At 38.0% G+C, this 21,778-nt stretch overlaps 1 protein-coding gene across 10 annotated transcripts in view; it reads left to right on the top strand.

The window, feature by feature from the left end:
• Positions 1–21,778, top strand: part of KDM6A (lysine demethylase 6A) — a 157,145-nt gene that overhangs the window by 59,548 nt on the left and 75,819 nt on the right. For all 10 annotated transcript variants that reach the window (XM_065069665.1, XM_065069651.1, XM_065069644.1 and 7 more), the window contains exon 5: positions 15,414–15,472. In XM_065069665.1, coding sequence (XP_064925737.1) covers positions 15,414–15,472 — 59 coding nt within the window. The remainder of the gene's footprint in view (positions 1–15,413; positions 15,473–21,778) is intronic.

Below are 21,778 nucleotides of genomic sequence, written 5' to 3'. Positions count from 1 at the left end.
TATGAAGACGTTTTGTCTGGTTTTAGAAATCTCTGAACCACAGATCAGTGGAGGTTGGGAGGGTATTCCTGGGAGGGAAAGGTTTAAAATAATTATAGAAAACTGAATGAAATTACTCTTAGTAGTAACTTCAACAGCAGCCTTTTAAAAGTTGAACGTTACTGCTGAATTATATAATAGCCTGCCCATTCCCTCCAGGATCAGCTACTGGGAGTTATGTTTCTATTTGGTGACATAGTGTTTACTTTTTTGGAGAGGAAGGATGATTTTCTGATTAAACGCAATCATTGGATGTTGTCTAGAGCAACATTGTTCTGTGGACCCATACAAGAATTTCAGTACACTTTATTCTGTTCTCTCTCTCTGAAATCCATAAAGATATAATAACATAAATGGAATCATCCATCTAGTTCATGATGGAGCTTTATAACCGTCTCAATTCTGTTTCTGATCTCAAAATCTAGTCAAAGAGCTCTTTCTCTGTCTGGAACTTGTATATGAGTTCTGAAGAAAAGCTCGTGTTGAAGGCGCTTCCACTTCACTCAGACAGTACGTCTTTCAGACGGATGTCAGCTTTTTTCTTTCCTAAACTTTCTTCCATATTCATTGATATCAAACACATTTCCTTGGGAGTCTCTCCTCCATCACAGTGGCTATAACACTGGCTTTTACAGGAAGAGAACATGTAGGTATTCCTTGCTGGTGCATTTTTTCTGACCTGGGCTTTGAGTAAAGAGAAAACTGAAGCAGGCAGATGGTGAATGTCACTGCTGAGATCAAGGCAAACCCAGATGAGTGATGCCACAGGAAGGCAACTAGTCTTGAACTGCGAATGAATATTAAGTGCCACCTTGGAAAAATAATAAGAACTAAAAATGGCTCTAAAGGAACACAGTCAATATTTTGGATTTTTAAAAATGCTACTGTTCAGTGGTTTTGCTAAGTCTGATATTTTGTGTAGACATGTACCTTCAAATTCTTGTGGTGTCTTTCTGTGTTTCCTGTTAACTAATCTCTCTAAACCTTTATTTTTATATTTTCCTGGGATTCTGGTTTTAGTTATATATTCTTAGTCTTGCAGGCTTTACATACAAACTGGGAGGTGTGTGTGTGTTTTGAGATATTTTGATGATTCAAGTTCAGGGAGCAAGTACCAAGAGTAGGACTTTGTTATTTAGGTGGAACACGGTGAGCAACTGAGGTATTGGAGTAGTGTCTTGATGGACTGCTCCTTTTCATGGTAACTCAGATGTTCTGGCTGTGAAAAGAAAGTGGTTGACTGTTTTGTAATTATTGGGAAGAATGTGACCTGCCATGTCGATAAAGGCTTCCTTTGTCATAAGTGGAACAAAGTTTCCTGTCTGTTCTGCTGTGTCAATCAAGTGTGAGATGAACAGCAATTTGTTGGTCTGTGTTATCAAACCAACCTAAATGCAGGAGAGTGTACCTCTTTTCCTGAGTCACTTGTGTAGACTTTGCTTGTAGAAATAGAGAATGAAGGCTGAGTGGCGGCATGCAGGAAAATGGAAGACATGGATCTCCTAAAGCCAAGTTACTCAAAATTCTTGGTAAAGAAACTCACGCTTCATTTAAATGAATGTTAAAATAGTGGGATTTTCTATTTTATTCCTTTTACCTCATGCATATTGCACAGACAGCAGAGGTTTCTAAGGAGTTTGGGGAGGGCTAAGACAAGTCGCTAACCTGATAATTCTCTTTGTTTCACTGAAGATAATCTAAATTTTAGGCCTGAAAAGTATTTATTGGAGGCCAGTCACACAGTGTGAAGGCACTAAACGGGTTTAAAAATGATTGAAAGTCGTGGCTATCATTCTGTGAAATCTTAAGAGAAACAGAGAAGTGGAATATATCTACCAGTTGATAAAGAATCAGCTATTTAATTAGCACGTTAAACAATTAAATATAGCGCGGACTTCCTAAAGCACGTACTGAAGTGGAGGTGTTTGTGTTTAAGAAAAGCATCAAATGTAATGTTGCAAGCACATTAAAAAGAGGGAAGCGTTCCACAAAACCTGTCTTAAGTGCTTCCACAAAACATCAAGCACAAATCAGACCTTTGAGAAAGTAAGTTCATATTCTGTCCTTTTCCCTGACATTAATCGTGAAGAGACCTTTTTTAGGCTCCTTGCGTGTGATATTCACTGTCTGTCAGAGCAGGCCTTCAGTGGCCATGGTCTCTCTCCCAGGGAGTGCTTTTGTTTCTTGGTTTGTTTGTTTTTTAATGTTGGTAGTTTTTCCTAGCAGACCAGTAGCTAAGCACCCTTAGTTAGTTCACATAAAATCTTCCCATATTATTTTCTTCTATACATTAGAGAGACAGGTTTCTTCTTTGGCTAAGCAAAGTACTGTAAAGCATATTGATAATTTGAAGGTAGGGTATTCATGCCTGACCATTTTGAGATCTGCTAGGTGACCGCAAGGCCATAGTCACAGGTTTATGAAACTGCCCACATCATTATGTCTGTGCCTTAGAACTATCTTTGTCTTTCTGTGCATGTATTTTACTTCATTTTTGATATCTGCAATTAAAGAATGAGCCTGTTTATGGAAATTCCATTGTAGTAGACAACTGGACCTTAAGATAATGTGTAAGAAAGCTGTAAAATCTTTTTTGAAAATGTTACTTCAAATAAGAAGGTAGATAGATCCAGATGACACTGGAGAGGAATTGCATATTCAGAAAAGATGGGAAGTGACATACATGATATGAGTTTAAGCAGTCCTTCGTGTTCTCTGAAGTGAGAGAAAATTCGTGTTAATTGTGCTAGGGTGGGGGTGAAACACATATTTGATCAAGGAAAATAAGTCTAAATTGATGTACATTAAACAGTGTCGTATGGAAGAATTTGTAAATGTGGGGCTGGTTTTAAATATTTTTAATTATTTTAATGATTGGAAGTGAAAGTGAATAGTGATGTTCTAAAATAGAAGATAAATCTTGTATATTGAATGGTAGAAATTTAGAAGTAGAAGAAAAACTATTATGGATAATTAAGACAGTGGGTGGAATTTCATATAGTATGTTGAGATTTTTAAATTGAAGTATTTTAAATTGTTGCTGTCTGGCATCTCATGTATACGTAGTTGATGGTGTTCAAGGAACTGACCTGAGCATCAGAAAAAAATAAAGAATATGAAGAAAAACTTAGAAGCCCAAACAATATTTAGTTTAATAAGGAACAATATAGAAACCTATACTGGAAAGCATGGTCTTACATAAAAGATAAGTATAGTTCGGCTTGACATTTTGCTGGGATCTAGTCATCCTCCTCTCAAATGCAGAACAACAGTATGAAATTTCAGATAAATGATAGAAGCAGATCCAAGAACTGTTTGCAAAGGAGACAGGCAAGAGGAGGGTGAATCAACACACACCATGTATATGGGTTAGAAAGGGATTCTGCTGACTTGTAGTACAAGAGTAATGGGGTATCTACTCACACCAAGGAACAGCAATATAAGGCAAGATTAATTTGTAGAACTCAACTTAGCAATGTATCTTTAAATAAGAGTTCCTGGAGTCCTGGAAAAGGATGTCAAATTAATAAAGCAGGAGAAAATCCCCATACTGTGGCCTTGGCTAACTGGCCACCATCTTCTGTCCTCTCTTCCCCCCCTCCTTCAGGCTATCAGCTGACTGTGAGCAGTGGAGTATAGGAATTAGCTGCTCCAGAGGAAAAGAATTAGAACTACTGGCTTTGAAAGGTGTCTTACAGCCTTTCCTTGCAAGATAAAGTAGTAGTCAGAACTGGAGGGACCAGTGGATGTAAAAACATTCAGGTTTCTGCTTCAGGACGGTTGTGATGTTTCTTTTTGCAGTGTTTTCGAGTTAATTTTTTAGAACTTAAGCTGTTGACAAGTAATTAAATAACATCAAGTATAGCAGCAGTTTTATATAGTGCTAAGAAAAGGAGGGATTAGTGAGGGAAGGAAAGCTGAGCTCTGGAGTAGATGAATAAAAAGCTGAGTAGAGCAGTGCAGAATTAGCAGAGAAGAGGTGAGGAGTGAAAGAAATGTCCTATGGTTTGGCTTTTTTTGTTTGTTTTGTTTGGTTTGTGTTTTTTGTTTGTTTTGGTTTTTGTGTGTTTGTTGTTTGTTGTTTTTGTTGGTTTTTGTTTGTTTGTTTGTTTATTTGCCTTTAGAAATTGAATGCTCTTAAACTCACTAGTATATATATTCACAAGTGATCTGAAAACTTACTGATGTACAGTTTTCTGATAAGAAATGGTGATTCGATGGAATTGAAATATTCTGTAGGAATGGTTGGTGGGCTGCCCAGCTGCTTTGCTCTTGGCTGCTGGCCATGGTGTCTGCTCCCCTAGCAGCCTGTCATGCAGGCCTGCTGCCGGTTCTCTTGTATCCTATTTTAAGTACTTGTACATTGTAACAAATAAAACAGCAAATCACCAATTACAACACCAATTAGTTATTGCTCCTAAACCAAGTACAGTCTTAATTGGAAAATAATTTTTAGTAATAATTGATTGATTTCTAACTAGCAACCATTAATCAATGATCTTGCGTTTTGATACTTAATTAAACCTTTAAAAAATGAAGTCTTATTTTAATATTTGATATATTTATAACAATATATAAAATATATGCCCTGAAATATGCTATCTAGTAACATTTTCCATTGCCAGATGTTACTGACTAATGTAAAAATCAAGTCAAAATTTAAGTGACTGGTGAGATTTTTTTTTTCCCCTAAAGCTGATACTTAGAACTTTTTTCCAAATGTGGGTTTTTGGGTTTTTTTTCAGTTTACAGAATAAGTGGGTTTTATGCTAGAGCAAATGGTGCCTGGGTGCCGGCAAACTGGTGTCTGTTGTCCTTTCACACCTCCTGTCCTTCATTTTCCCGCTTCTCTTTGTAAGCACACATGAACTGAAACTCCTCTAGTTTTCCTAGCGAAGCATCCTGAATGACTTATTGTTTCCTATGGTATCTCTTAGCAGTAAAAGCACATGCTTGATTTAAATCTGTGCTAATAGGCTAAGCATCTTTTCCCAAAGAGGAGAGAGTAATTTAAACTCTTACCTGCTTTCTGAAACTAGGCCTCGGTATTGGAGCTCTTTTCTCTATCCAGCAGGTATTTTAAGTGATAATCTCCAACTTTTTCATCTTTCTCATCTTTGACATGGCTTGCTTTCTATAAAATCAATTGGAAGGCAGCTTACAAGTTAAAGAGTTATTCAGCTAGAAAGAACAACATAAAAGTAGCATCAGCATTCTTAGGGAGCTTGGTTAAAAATTCTGCTTAACATTTTTCCATTAAGCAGAGTTCCAGATTCATCTTGGTTCTGGGTGCTGCCCAGCACAGTGTGCTTTAAGATTTGGGGGAACAACCATAGACAGTTTTGCCACTTAATTTTTGTGATAGTTTCCCTTTGGTTTTTACTGGTTTGCTTGTGTGTATCTGAATCACTTTGTAGTCGTTCGTGTCAGTATATTCAGCTTGTCCACTCCCATTTTATTTCGAGTGATGCAGGTAGAGCAGCTGTGTAATTAATGATATTAAGGCTTTTTTCCAACATAGTAATGATTCTCTAGCAGTGAGAAACTGACAGGGAAATAATGGGGCTACTTGTAAACTCAGTGGGATTCCTGTTTTTGCTGGAGAAATGGTGAATCAAGGATGTAAAATTCCATACGAGTACTAGTTCATAAATGTTTTGGAGATGATGAGGAAATAGTGATGACCACTTACCATATAAAAGACAATAAAACATTTCAATAACCTGTCCAAATATCATCTTACAAAAAAGATGTTTTAGTAATGTTTCTGTGTATACGTGAACAGACATTAATTTCTGTACTTCGAAAACATTTGTGAAGATATCTAATATTTTTTATTAGGTCAGTGTATCTAGCTGGAGAAAGAGAAAAGCCAAATTCTTCAGTAGGTATGAAATAAGAACAGCAATTGTCAAAGCATAACAGAGGTTGATAAGAACTCCTCTGTGTTTAATTTGCTTATGCTAATCAATATTGGGGCCCCACTTTAAGTGTATGGACAAAGTAAGGAAGTACTTACAGGACAGAATTATGGGCAATCTCTCTTGTCTTTTGTGGGAAGTCAGCAGAAATGGGTACCTCTCTGAAGTGCTTGTACACAAATGAATGCAGCATGGGGAAAAATGGGACGAGTTAGAAGTCCACATACAGTTGCAGGGCTGTGATCTCAGTGGGATCAGAAAAATACAGTGCAATAGCTCAGGCAGCTGGTGTGCTGCGGTGGGTGGTACCGCTTCGTTAGGAAGGTGAGGAGGGGGAGAAGCCCTTTATGAAACAGCAGCTAGAATGCATGGAGCCCTGCTTTGGGACACTTGAGAAGCCAACTGAGAGGTTATGGGTCAGGAGTAGTGAGTGACCAATGTGAGTGACGTTGTGGTGGTTGTCTGCTGCAGACCACCTTTGTCAAGGGGTGGCAGATGAGGCCTCCTTCTGACAACTGGAAGAAGCATTGTATTTCCAGACACTGGTCCTAATAGTGGTCTTAGCCATCCTGATATCTGCTAGCAGTACAACGCAATAGGGTACAAGGAATCCAAGAGGTTTCTGAAGCAGGGTCTTTCAAAAAGATGGACCCATTTTAAAATCACTTGGCTTTGAAATTGGGTCTATCTTTTTAAAACTCCCTGTATGTTGATGGTAAGTTCTTGACAGAACTAGCTAGGGAGCCAACAAGGGCAGACAGTCTGCTCATCTCATGCTTGCGAACATGGAAGAACTGATTCTAAGTGTGAAGTTGAGGGCAGCACCAGCTGCAGGGACTGTGAAATGATGGAGTCCAGGATCCTGAGACAAGGGAACAAGGCAAATAGTAGAATCAAACCCCTGGACTTAGGAGAGGAGGTCTTGGTCTGCTCAGACATCAGCGTGGAAGAATCCCTTGGATGTGGCCCTGGAGAGAAGAGGGGTCCCTGAGAGCTTGTTAATTTTCAATAATGAGTTTTTCGGAGCTCAGGAACAGTCCATCCTGACTTGAAGGAAGAGGAAAAGGAAACGAATCCTGCATGGATGAACAAGATGCTCCTGACAAAAGTCAGGCATATAAAGGAAATGTACAAGAGGTAGGAGCAAGGATAGGTGACTTGGGAGGAATATAGCGGCATTGTCCAAGCATTCAGGGATCACATGAGGAAAACCAGAATCCACACGGAGTTGAATTTCACAAGGGATGTGAAGGGCAACAAGAAGGGCTTCTACAATTATGTCAGCAGCAAGAGGAAGATGAAAGAATATGCGAGTCTGGTGCTGAATGGGGCAGGTAACAAAGGACATGGAAAAGACCAAGGTACTTAACATCTTCTTAGCCTTTGTCTTTACTGGTAGGATTTGCCTTCAGGACTCCATGATCCTTGAGGCCAGTGGGAAAGTCTAGACTGAGGAAGACTTCCTCTCAGTAGAAGAGGATCAAGTTTGGGAATATTTGAACAGACTGGTTATCTGGAAGTCCATCAGACCAAGTAGAATTATGCATCAGTGAGTGCTGAGGGTGCTTGCCCATGTCACTGTGAGACTACTCTCAATTATCCTAGAAAGGTCACAGTGATCAGGGAAGGTTCTTGAGGCCTGGAAGAAAGCAGATGTCACTCCTGTCTTTGAGAAGGATGATCTAGGGAACTACAGGCCAGTCAGCCTCATCTCCATCTTTGGGAAAGTGATAAGAGCAAATTATCCTGGAAACTTATTTCCAAACACACTCAGAGCAGGCAAGTCTTTGGAAGTAGTCAGATTTATGAAGGGGGAGTGGTGGTTGATGAATCTGATAGCCATTTGCAACAAAGTCACTAACTTGGTGGTTGGAGTGAGAGCCATCAATATTGTTTGCGTTTACTTGCGTTTACTTAAAAACTGGGTAGTCTGGGCTCAAAGGATTGTGATCGGCATCATGAAGTCCAGCTGGAGGCCAGGGGTTGGCAGTGGCGCCACTGTTCTTCAGCATCTTCAGTTAATGACCTGCATTATGAGGTAGAGTGCACCTTCAACCATTTTGCAGAGAATACAGAACTGGGAAGTAACCACATAGTTGTACTTCTGTTCGAAGGGACCTGAACAGCCTACATGACTTTCATGGAGCTCAACAAAGAGAGATCCAGGTCTTGTATCTGGAGCCTGACCGGCTGAGACTGCAAAGTTTCAGCTTTGCGGGAAAGGCGCTGGGGGTCCTGGTAGACAAGTTGACCACAAGTCAGAAATGTGTTGGAGCAGCAAAGGCAGCCAGCAGAATCCTGGGCTGCATAAGGCAGAGCATCAATGCCAAGTTGGGGGAGGTGATGTTTCCTCTCTGCTGAGTGCTGGGTCCAGTGCTGGGCTCCTGAATAGAGACAAGGAGATACTGGAGCAAGTCCAGTAAAGGGCCATGAGGCCGTTGAAGGGCTCGGAACATCTGTCATACAAGGAGAGGAGGCTAGGAGAGCTGGGGTTGTTCAGCCTGGAGAAGAGCAGGTTCAGGAGCATCTTATGAGGGTATACAAATACCTGATGCAGGAAGTAGTGAAGACTGAGCCAGACTCTTCTCAGTGATGTCTAGTGAATGTTGGAAAGGCACTGGGCACAAATTGAAAATACAAAATTCCTTTTAAACACAGGAATATTTTTCCTTTTTAATTGTGCAGCTGATTGTAAAATGTCTTTCAAGGTGAATTTAATCTTCATTTGTTGCACCTTTGCTCAATTGATTTGTTTCAGAAAAAGATTATTTTCTGTTAAACTACTTAATTTATTTGAAGATGTTTACATCAAGTGAAGTTTTATAAGCTTCATTGGAAGGCACGTAAGTCAGATACTCATAGCAACCATCACTATTTAGACATCTGTTTGGCTGTTCTTGTGACAGATTTGAGGAGGTACACTAGTTGATCAGTATTCCATTTTGGGAAGGACCTGAATTTACTGATAGTAAAGGAATACCCAGTTTATAAAACTATGTATATATTCCTTCATTAATGAAGACATTTTGAGGTATCTGATGTTGTTTTATCATTTTGTCTTTCATATTAAAGTGCTCCCTATAAAGTTATTGGTGGCACAGTGTGTTACTCAAGGGGTTTTGAAATTATGAATGTATCTTGAATTAGTTACTGTATGTGGGTATTGATAATTCACTGGTAGCCTTATTTTGATGTACCTTGTTCTTTCCTGTGTGACAAGAAGCTTTTTTACAGATGTGGAAAACGACTTGATGGACAGTGGTTGAACAAGTCTTCTTCTTCAGCTTGTTTAAGCAGCTTCTGCCATGTATGTCTTACTCCTTGAGTGAAAATGATGGGACAGTAGTGTTGCAGAGAAGTTGAAAGAGTCATATTCATTCAGAGGGGAGCTATAGGGAAGTGCAGCACTGGTGCGGAGTTGCGAAGGCTATGGACAAATGTACTGTCTTTCCTAGAGATGAGAAAGGAGTGTGATGGGGAGGAGAATATAGTAATTTCAAAGACAGGTACCACTTACAAGAAGAAAAGCTTTTTTTTTTAACTTTGTGGATCATGTGGGGTTTTTTTTCTGCTTCACCTTAAGAACTTTTCTGTGAAGAATAAAAAAAAATGGAAGTATTTTTTATGAATCGAGAAAGATACATCAGCTAGTTTCTTCTACAAGTAGTAAGTGTATTTTGGCAATATTTACTCTCTGAAAATATTAATGTCTTAAAGCCAAGAAGAAATTACTTTGTAGTTATTTACAAAGATGTTACATTAATTAATCTGTTATATACGCCAGAATATATTTGTCACAGGAATAATGACGTTTATGTATTAATTGCTTTCACATGGCTGCTGCGCTGCATGCACACACCCAGTAACAAGTTGACTATTGTGATTATTGCTCAAGAAGCAGGGTTGTACAAGCATGTTATATATAGCTGTATTTTAAAGTTCCTGTATAAACCTAATGTGATTTTTCAGGTATTATAAAATTCCTTGAAGAAGCCAAAACTAATGATATTAATTTGTACTACACACCTTACTGGCATCTTAGTATTTTTGCATGTGTGGAGAATGTATAGAACATGTAGATAGGTAGCTCTCTTTTTCATGTTTGTACAAATGTAAACAATTTTTTATTGAAATCTCCCCTCTTTTGCATCAACACTTATAATCTTTGTAGCTGAAACTGCTAGAGCTTGTCACCTCCCAAAGGCTTATAACTGTTTATGCACAAGAGCCTGAGTGGAATTTTTTATGTGGTACATATTCTCTAGGGAACTGTTACTATATATTGAGTAGTGTCAGAAGGAAGCATTAGGCACAATAGTGCACAAAACTTCGTCTTTCATTTTTTTCAGTAAATAAATAAACATATTCACACATTTGAACACAAAAACTGTTCTTTTGCTTCAAACAGGTGTCTGAGAGACCCTGTGACCACAGGATTCGACATAAACTGTGAAACCTTATTTTCCTGGTTAGATTTTCTGAAGAGTGGTGGCCCTCTGCCCACATCGTCTTCTGCAGCCTGGTGTGACGTGGGCTGAACTGCAGGTTCCACTGGACCTTGGGTAGCTGTGGAAGGGCTGTTCACAGCCCTGCTGGCAGCAATTGTAATATGTCATCAAAGACTTTTGATTCTTGGCAGCAGTAAGCAAATGAAAAACAGCCACTGGTCTAACAAGGGTGCCGAACTTAATCTTTTCTCTGTAGTTCCCTTCAGACTTTCACCATCCAACTGCATGGGAACTTCGTTTGTCCTGTTTTGTTTTTTACTTGGTAGTATAGTGGGATACACCCGTGAATTCTGTCTAAATATTATTAACTTTTTATTTTACCTATGTCTGGCCCTTCACCTTAGAGTCATTAAAAAGAAACTATGTATTTGCCTACATGTCTCATTGGTAAAGGATCTGCATGGAGAAGGCTGACAGGCAGCATTTCATGTTTTTATCCACCTTGTACTGACCCATAGAGGTTGGTTTCTCTCAAGTTAAATGTAAATATGTGGCTTAGGAGGTACTAAAATATTGCCTTTTTAAATGTAGATTGCCTGTTTAATCTTATCTAGGATTTCATTATTTTTTGTTTGAAAAGTCATTGTAGGTTTGAATATGCATTTTGTTGGTAGCAGTGTGGGCTTGAAGAGCTCTTACTTTTTTTTGCTTACATTCCACTCTTTCACTTGTGCAAATGCAGTTCTTTATGGGAGGGGCTACGCAGAGGACTTGGCTGGGAAGCTGATCCATTAAAAAGTAATCCTTTTTTATCCGGATATTAATAACTCAGATCAGTTCTGGCATCCAGTTGGCTGTAGTACTCTACCAGTGATTGTATCAGCAAAAATGAGAGACAGTGTTAGGAAATGTTTCTGAATCAGCAATGCTATGAAACTACAGTAAAGAGTGTCCTGTTTCATTTCTAGCTTGGAAGGTCCCAGCTGAATCCTGCCGTGAAGCTGCTTTGACACTTCGGAGTCTTTCTCTACCCTTTAACTTTCTAGAAGGGCCTTCTGAACAGATTGTCATTTGCAAGTGTAACTTCTTGTGTTGTTAAAACATGAATTTGGAGTTGGTAACAAGGTCTCAACTGCTTTGTGGAAGATAAGCATGTTACTGGTGGAAGAATACCCGCAGCAAATGCTGTAGCTATATATTTCTATAGTCAGTGTAAGGTGGCCGTTTGTAAGTCTGAATGTGAGTATGGCCACTTGTTGCACAGAACAGGTGCATTTTTTGGACCCTGTGTTTATAGATGAAGTGTAACTGTGGTGTTCTAGTCAGAAGTCCTTCTGGCAAAAGCACTGGCTGCACGCTTGCAGATGGAGAAAAAAGGCTTTGTTGGGAACTTGGCCTGAAGTGGCTGAAGAACAGAGCATGTGAAATGCTGGGGGTCTGTTTCCATCTGCTGCTTCAAAGAGACTAAAAACCAGTTACTTGGGTTAATATAGAAGGTCTGTGAGAAGAGTGGAGTTTTCCTCATTGGTTAGTGTATTTTTTTTCTTGATTGCTTTAAACAAACAAGACCAAGAATTCTTAAACATAATTATTCATCTCAGTTACGTAAAAAGGTACATTCAGAGATATTTTTGCTTTCTGAGTTACCTATCAATAAAAAACTGTGACTTGTACATTTTGCAAAATATGATTGACATGTTGCTCAGCATTAAATAGTGCGTGTAAGTAGCAAAATACACAACATAAATTTGACAATCTTCTTAAATTGCATAAGCGTGTAAAATGGAAAGAGGTATTTGAGCCATCTAGTGGTTGGTATGAAACATTTTTTGATAGTTTGTAGAAAATGCAGATCTTATCAGCTTGGAAATATAATTTCTAATTTGTCCACTTTTTAATAGCATGACTGTAGAAAGAAAAACCCTAGAGATATAACTTCAAATTTGATGTACTGTCTGTTTCAGGTTGCAGCTTTTTTTTTATTTACTGCAGATTTTAGTGAAGAGAGAGATCTGATAACATAAAAATTACATTAGAAGTTAGTAGCCAAAGAATGAGTTTTGTCAGCATCAGATTTTCAGAAATGGTGAGCACTGTCAAGTTCAAGGAAAGGATTGTAATAAGACAATTTTGGTTTCTACTTCTTACTGAAAAATGTTTGGAGGGAAACGAATGGGTCTGTATTCTACCTCAACAGCTATTTATCGCAGTTATTAAATTACAAAAGTAATCTTTGCTGGAAAACATGGGATGGATATTTTTTGTGATAAACGTGTCCAAATAAAAGTAACAGAGGCAACTGAAAACAGATTTCTTAAGAAGAGGTGTGTTCCTGGTGAACAGAGTCACAGAATCTTACAATGCTAAGAAAAAGGACATTTTGTAGATGAAGATTTAGTGTAATGATCCCTCTTGGTACTGATAGGCATTAAGCTGTTCTAGCCTTTCGTACTGGCTGTTGGCAATAGGAATTTGGCTGTACATTGAACTTGATGTTATTCTGCAATACAGGCAGAAAAGTTAGTTGCACAAGTAATGAATTTTATATACATCTTATCTTGAATTATTTGTGGAAAAGTAGTGCAGACATTGAAACATTAATATCTTCCAGTCCTTTTGAAAGTCCCATCCAGGTTTAAACGCAGATGAAAATACATTTTTTAAGCTTTATTAAGACAAATCTAAGAAACAATCAACAAACATTACTAATGGTGTTACCTATAGTTAGAGCGGTAGTATTTCAAACAGATAATTATGATCCATACTGACATTTCTGAATTTGCACTTTTACATTTGAAATATTATAGAGTCAAATCTTGCACTTGTTTTTGTTGGGAAGACAGTGGCAGCTAAACAGATTTTTAACCTCAGCCTCATGCTTTGAAAGGCCAAACGAGAATGAGAAAAAATGGAAAAACCAGTCACAGAACAAAGGACAGAGCAGTAATGGTTGATGTGTATTTTATTGGGGTGAGGACAGCCTGAAAGCTTCATGTGAACTTGATATATTAATTATGTTTGGACAAATCACCTGCATATTGGTTCTTGAAAGTTGTTTATTATTAACCATTAGGATCAAAATATCAACTAGCTTAATCTTCTGAATCTGTAACTCATTTGGACTGTGAATTCTAATGGGTTTGAGAAGAGGAAATTAAATTCTTTCAAGAAAAAAGGTTTTAGTTTTCTGGCATATTTTTCCTTGAATTTTGCAGTGTGCTGATGAAGGATTTTTTTTGTTGTTACTATTATTTTCTCTCTTTATGATGACCTAGTCTTGATTGCAGCTGGTGAATCTCTGAGGTAACACTGGGCAATATTGTTGGATTCTGTTCTACAAATGAGTCTGACCTAAGCACAACAGAGGTTACTAGGTGTACACTGTATTTTGCAGGCTTGCATGTTGCCCACATGAATCTCTCTCTACCTTCTTCATTTAAAATGACTTTTAATTCAAGGCATTATGTATGCTCAGTTGTTGAGTTTGCCTTCTTTCCTAGTCCGTTGTTGCCAGAGCATGCTTGGAAATACATGGGGTACAGAATTGAAGATCTTTTTTCTTTATCATGTCCATGTTGTGATTTGTTCAACAGGAATGTGGTTTTATGGTAGTATTAATGTGTCATCTTCTAGTGGTTATGAACTTCACCCTCCATTCTCCCTGTTAACATCTTCCAGTGCTCTGACTGCTGTAGTATCTGGTCATACCACAGCATTTTCTTGGAGGCTGTTCATTGCTGAAGCTGCGATCCAGCTGTATCCATGAAAGGGTATTTGGCCTTTTCCCAAGTTTTAATTTGCATTTAGAAGATGCGAATGAGGTATAATGAAAGGGTAATATTGCGTCCTGTTTCTGATGAATGCTACTATTTGAATTGTGTTCTGGTTACCAGTTATTCTCTAGGAGAAACGTGGTTGTTCTCTAGGAGAAATTTGGTTATACCTCTGACATGTGGATTGGGCTTAAGGCGTAACTAATTTTCCTTTCATAGAATTCCATAGAAATTTGACTTGTTGATGAAGTTGCATGTGAGTGGAAGAGGGCTTATCTTGACTTGCAGTCTTTGACAATGGAAATTCCATCTCTTGTCTCTGTGTCGGAGGTTTGTGTTATTTGGGATATATATTCCTGGTCTCTCAAAACCAGAATTACACATACGAAAAACCTAAAAATTTGTCATAGGCAACATGTACATGTTGTCTCCTGTAAATAATGGAATAGCCCTGCTAAATAGAAAACAACTGTTCTGTAACATCTAAAAAGAAAAAGCATTTATTTATTTTTCCTAATTCAGGAAATATGTAATAATTATTTGTAGAACGGGGTAGTTAAACATTCGTTAAACCTCCTTAGTAATGTCACTTTAGAATCAAATAATATATTTCTGTGAAAAGAGATTGAGTGGAAATGGGTTTCACAAAGGAGAATAGTTAGCATTTTTTTTTTCTTCCAAAAAGTAGGGAAATAAGAAATAGAAATGTGATTAATGATGAAGAAATCTGATTATCGTAGTTTTGAAGCTGAGAGTTTGTGTTTTTGGTATTCAGAAAAGTGACATTTCCTTAAGCATATTTTCAGGTTCATATAACTGATCTTCTACTTTAGGCACAGAAATCAGAGTTTGTAGCTTTGTTTAATTTTATGTGGGTATAAATTATTGTAACTATGGAATGGTGTTTGGTCATAAAACATTTTTTATTCTGTTATGTTGCCAAAAACCTCTACTCCGTTATTTCCTTCCCTGCTGTTGTACAAGTAGATCAAAACACATCAGCTTCTCTCATGCAAAAGTACTTCAATATAATTGTTGTTACTATTACTCCAAAAATATTTCATGGAGAATCACATTTGACTATCTTTCAATTCCTTCTTTGATGAAAGTTAAATATGCTTATCTTTATAAAGGAAATAGAATGTCAAAGGATGAATAAATAACTGGAACCTCAGTCTTACAGTATATAGTTGTCTTATCTGGGTTTTAAACATTGTTTCTTTCCTTTACAGAATGCTGCCTTTTTATATGGCCTTGGTTTGGTCTACTTCCATTACAATGCCTTTCAATGGTAAGTTGGAATAAACTAAGTGTCAGGATTGTGTGGTGCTTTATTTGTAGGCGAATATTTCAACTTCAGTGTAAGTGTACAATAGTTTAATTTTTTTTTTATTATAGATATGATGTTTGAAGACATACTGTCCTGGGTCACATATTTGACTTATTGTAATATACTTGTGGCAACCACAGCAGTTGCTTGAAAAAGGAAAGCACTTGCAAGACAAGAATTTTAGCTCCCTATAATATGATTCAGCAAGGCTAATGGAGCATTGTGACTCAACAAGTTTTTGTGAATTGCTATCAATAGTCTGTAGCCTGTGTTTGTTTGAAAACCTGTTTACAAAAAACTTTACTTTTCTCTTAGAAAAGAAGTGGCAACATGGGCTTGTTTTCATTTAGCTTGATATTTAGTAATTTTTGCATAGCTGTATAAGGTGAAAGTTCTCGACATGAAAAGCAGTACACTCAGACTTGAATTAGAACATTTAATACTGATGTGAAAACTTGAAATTTGAAAGAGTTGTGAATTCTGGCAGGGCTTTGAGGGCTTGGAAGGGGTTGCTGTTAGATATGGGGGGAGGACTGGTTTCAGTTGGAGTTTTGGTTTTTCTTTATCAGTGATGAGAGAAGGATGAATGCAATAGACTCAGTCATTGGGATTCTGTCAAAGTCCTGAAACTTCCACTGGGGTTTGTTCTTGCAGAGTGGTAGGTAGTGGCATTGGCAAAAAGTCAGACGGGTCAGTGCTTTTTTACGATTCAGTATGGAAACTGTTAATAAAATAATTGTAACTGTACTGGTTCATTGGTTCCTAAAAAGTTTACCATCTTACTGGACTAAGCATGACTGCAGTTAAGAAGGCAGTAAGGGGTCCTGACTGTTTGAGTGGGTGTTTTTTGTTTTTGTTTTTAATCTTGTAAGTTATTGCTTGCTTTATTGATAGTGGCAAAAAGAATGCCATGTATTGTATGTGGCATGAAATTACTAATTAAAGAGAGAAGAACAGGAAAGTTTTCAGAAAACCTAATAACCCACTATTGTAAGATTGTGTTCAGTCTTCATTGAATTTTGCCAAGTTTCAGAATGTTCTTGTTCTTATGCAGGCTTGGCTTCATCATTTAACATTCAAGAGGATTTTGTGCACCAGTTCTTCTTAGAAGTGGCATATTGTTAAAATTTGTGCTGTGAAAATGATAGAAAACTGTAAGATTAAATTAAATAACACAAAGTAGTTAGATTTAGAGTAGTTGGTCTTTTGAAAGGCCACCTGTTCAACATAGGCTTTTGCCACCAGCAAATAGTGCTATTTAGCACCTTCCAGTGGCTGGAACAGCAAAGTCAGGTGATTGTGAGGCCTAAGTATTAATAAATTAGAGCTTTGAATTAATTAAGGGGTTTTTGCCTGGCCTTTAAGTAGGCTTGTTGAGAACATGACAATAAATTTATGCCTTAATGTACAAGGTCTTAATCGCACATAGAGCTTTATGTAAAGGTTGTGTAGAATGATCATACTTGCCACTGTATTCGTACAATAAACTTACATATAGTGTGGTGCTAAGGAAGTTGTGTAACACTGGAGTATTGAGTAGAATTTTGAGAGGTCAGAAAATCTAATGTAGATAAGATGTTACACATTTGTGTGGTATTTTATTACTATTTTTTAAATCCTTTTGAGTGCTTTCCCCCACACCCCCTTACTGTATTTTCTTGGGGGCAAATGAGGTGGGATTTTTGGTTGTGGGTGTTTAGGTGTGATAAAATCATAATAAATTTGGAGGTGACGGAAGGTCATTTATTGTAGATACGTTCGTCTTTGTAGATCTTAATCCTCCAGGACTTCCTTGCACATTGCAAGGAGAATTCTGTTTCTTTCAGAGGGAAATGTTAGTCAAACTGTCATACTTCTGCTGCAGGTTTTCCATCTATTCTATTCCATCTATTTTTGTTCATAGAGTACAAAAATGTGTTTATTTCAGGCATGTAGAAGAGACCTCTAGACAGTTTAAGGTGGTTTAAACTATCATGCTTCATCCACAAACATTTTTTGTTTTTATCCACACCGCTTCAGATATTAATAGATTATAATGAGAGGCATGTACATAGTTCTTCTAAAAGGAAGGGATAAGGAAGTGCTTGAGGTTTTTTTCGTGTCTTGTATAAACAAGGATAATAAAAAAGTGGGAGCAAGGTGAGTTTTAGAATTCTCGTACGTTATTTTTTAATTTTTCCAGCTTATAAAAAGAAGTGTTGGATTGGCTTCAAGACACATACACAATTCATTTGAATTCAATACTGTACACTTCTCTATATACTAAAGCAGCATTACAGCATTATCTTAAGTACAAATCTTAGCTGATACATTGTTTTATGATATCACGTGCTATAGAATATCCCTTTGGTCAGTTTGGATCAACCATCCCGGCTGTGTCTCCTCCCAGCCTTTGTGCATCTCCAGCCTGTTTGCTGAGAAGTCCTTGACTGGGTATAAACATTGTTTGGCAACAACCAAAACATCAGTGCATTATCAACGTTCTTCTCCTGCTAAATCCAGAACACTTAACTCTATCCCAGCTGAAAACAGGACAGCTCTGTAAATTGGATCAAGTATATTAAAACCGGTCTTGCAGATCTTAAATATTGATACTGTGTTCATTTACACCATTTATCATCAAGTAGTAAGTAAAATGGTTGGCTGATTTTTGTTTTCGTTTCCCTGTCTCTCAAGTAGAGCAGAACACCAGTAGAATAGAGATAGCTGAGATACTCATATGACTTGAATAATTTAATATCCTGCTTATTTGTGGTTTAGATTGAACACTTAAAGGATTTCAGTAGTTCATCAAAGGTTCTTTCATTTCTTTGCCATAGCTGCATCTAGGTATAGTGGCTTAGATGCCAGATTTTTTTCTGTTACTTCAGTAAGGGTTCTGAGCGTGACTGGTCTGTGATGGTGATTTACACTGAGTCCCACCAAGATAGAAAGATAGACTCCAAGGTCTGCGGTTGTGTCCTGAAACTGGCTCCAACTCCCTCTTTCGATCTCAGTGGACCCACTGTGGTGCCCTAACAGCAGCCTGTAGTCCAGCCTGTAGTGTTTTCAGTGACTGTTATCTTGTACATTGCTGGACTGTGTGTGGGAGAAAGATACACAGTTCCTCAAAAACACCTTCTATCAGAGGCTGAGATCAGTCACCCTTACTGCCCCATTTAGCGTACCCCAGGGCTCCTCAGTCCAAGGATTCCTTATCAGCTGTAGAAGTCAAGTGTTATGTAAAACTCATTCCTTCAGTATTGACACTTTTGAGGGATTATGCAGACCCTTTTCTTCACCTCCATCATGGCTGAAGATGTAGACTGCCTGAGGAAAATGTCGTGTCTGACTGGAACTTCTTGAAGCTTCTACATTCACTCTTGCCAAAAGAGAAGCACTGTTGTTATCTATTTGTAGAACAACTGTCTCTGCTTCTGGCTCCTTTAAAGTAACTTCACAGCCAGCCCAGTCTATATGCACTGCTGCATCCTGGCACTTCTGTAAGCCAAGGTGTTCTGTATGCTGAAATTTCTCCTGTTAGTGTCTTGCAACAGGGACATGGGAGTTCAGCACAAAAAGCTTTTTTCCTCTCTTCAACTCTGTTTCAAAATTGGATCTGGACACCAAGAAGGCAGCTGCAGTCTTTCATTATTCTTACTTAATTCAGGTAAAGACATGTAATGGGCAAGAGGGGGCAAGCATATACAGCCCCCCCTGGAAGAGTGCAGCACCTTCGTCTCCATGATAAAAGCACTGAGCAGGCTCTCCACATCCCATCTCTGCTGCTGAATTCCACAACCCTCCAAAGGCCTAGCAGACAGCAGCCCTCAGTTGTTATCTGTGGTACTGCATCTCATCTCTTGGTCACCATGCAGGCTTCCAGACACCTGCGAATCACTTTTCTCCTAGAAGTCCCTTGAAAGCTTCTGTAAGGCAGGAGTATTCTTTTCTGTGTGCCTACAGGGAGACACAGAACTTACCATCACCTGTGAGATGGCCTTAGTTCCAATCACATTGGACCACTTACTTGAGCTGAAGGAGTCTAGTCTCACTCTGGCTGTCATTCTCTTTCATCTTTTTCTGGAAAATGAAGTTTTGCTCTTCTCACAGTCATCCTGAAATAGTAAAGCAGCTGTTCAAACTGCTTTTAAAATACCCATACGTACAGTGGAATGTAATTTTTTTTTTTCGGTAGTCTTGTGTCCCAGCCTTCTGTATTGCACAACTTGTTCATCTACCCAAGAAACTGTTTTATGGTGATTGCTGTTTGCCTATGAGAGTGGGAGAGTCCTGTGCTATCGAGGTTCATTCTTTGCCCTTCTTTGTTTCCTCTGTCAATACATATGTTTTTTTCAGGGCCAAGCTGTTAGTAACATAGTAAGATTTGTCTTCTAGGGGATTTTTTTTTTTTTTTCTCCCAGCAGGATCAGATCCTTCAGATGGTTCTCAAGCTGTTTGTGTTAGTGGTTGGCAGATACAAGAAACTGGGCTCTTCCACACAAAGATTAGTTCAGTGGGTAGTGGGGTATGTAAGAATACAAATCACCTAGTGAAGTCTTCCTTCGCTTGATACACACCACCCGTCACACATACAGCACCCAGTGGACTGTTTCATCAAATGCTGTGTGTGCTCTGTGTGCCTCCAGGTGTATCAGTAGTTTGTGCCATCGTGGAGGCCACAAAGCATTTGATAAAATAGTCCAGTGACTGCAGTTTGCATGAAAGGCTCTGAGATTCACACAACCGACAGTGACACTGGCAGCTTGTGGAGCTCCAGCTTTTGAAATACCTGCAATGGAAGGTCTAGGAGGGATATAATTTGAGAGCAGAAAACCAGGTTGCTTACCAGTAACTTGAGGTCTTCAAGCTGCCCACCTGTGTTAGTGCTTGTTTCCCTCTTCCGTCAAGAGTCCTTTCAGGTGGTCTGGTGTTTGTAATTACCTTCATAAGGAGAGCTGATTTTAAACACACTCTGTGTAGATAACTGCTTTGTCAAATATTTCTCAGGTTTCAGGTGGCTGTGTCTATGTAAGTGTTTTTTAGGTATATAAAATGGGAATGTACACATAGACTACACATACTAATTGTAATTAACCATTAATGAAGTGGCAGTTAACCTTCTCTTTTGTTGTCTTTCTGTGATTGTTTATCAATCCACTTCTTAGATTGATGAAAACATGTAACACCTGCTAATGCTGGGAAAAAAAACAACCCTGCTCTTAGCTGATGTACTACAGAAATGTTAAAAGACTTTACTGCTCAAAATATTACACCATTCAGCTATTACAGCCCTGTGGACAGAGGAGTTGTATCTAAAGTCTGTAAATGTATTTCATAAAATTGCAGTGTTTTGTTTATGTTCAAACTATGATTGTGAGTTTCAAATCCAAAATTGTCCACCATAACCTCACATAATTTTCATTAGTGAGGCTATGAAATGACATAAGGCTTAGAATAGGTCAGAAAATTGAAAGAGGATAAAGAATAAGAAAAAGTTACAGTCCAGCTTCGTCAAATATTTTTCCTGATATGTTCAAGTAATGTTATGTTCTTTATTTTGTAGACTTATTCTGGTTTTCATGTTTTTTGTTTGATATGTACAAGTGTTAACTTTTGAATTGTTAAATGAATGCTATTTTATTATATTCTTTTGCCTAGTTCAAATTTGATTTTATTCACACTTTATCCAAGTAAAACCTTCCAATAAAAGTCTTATGAGAGCTCACTAAATGTTTAATATAATCTTCTGTTGGTTATTATTCAGCTTTCTTCACTTTCGTAATGGTAGGCATTGTTGTATAGATACGTGGGTAGAAAGAGAGCTGTAGTATTGATTTTTGAAGTCTTTATGATAGATTAATGTCATTTTTATTTTTTCTGAATTACTGTAGTAGTGCTATGTAAAATGTAAGCCCAGAAGTGCTTTTCATCCTCTACAGTGTCTGTTTTCCAGTCCTGCTTTCCCATTTTGTTGAGTGTTAGATAGTCTTCCCTGCCTGTTAATGGAAACATTCCCGTTCTTGGAGAAAACTTCTAATTTAAATAAATTCTAGTAGACTCAAAGTTTCTTACCAGGCAATTGTCAATATCTACAGAGAACAAACCAAAAGTAGTCTCTTGCTGAATTTAGATGATTGTCATTTATTTCTGCAGTATGAAAGTGCCTCGCCCTTCATTTGATGATTTATCCTTTAGACTAATGTATGTTTAGTCTGCTGAAGGATTAAAATTAAAAGCTTTGTCTGTGCATGAAGGCCACTTAATTAGTGGTGGAGACTAACAACC

The sequence above is a fragment of the Columba livia genome, chromosome 1 (assembly GCF_036013475.1).
Source record: "Columba livia isolate bColLiv1 breed racing homer chromosome 1, bColLiv1.pat.W.v2, whole genome shotgun sequence".
In the NCBI taxonomy this organism is placed as follows: Eukaryota; Metazoa; Chordata; class Aves; order Columbiformes; family Columbidae; genus Columba; species Columba livia.
The sequence above is the reverse complement of the archived record's forward strand: the minus strand, read 5'-3'. Positions and strand labels throughout refer to the sequence as shown.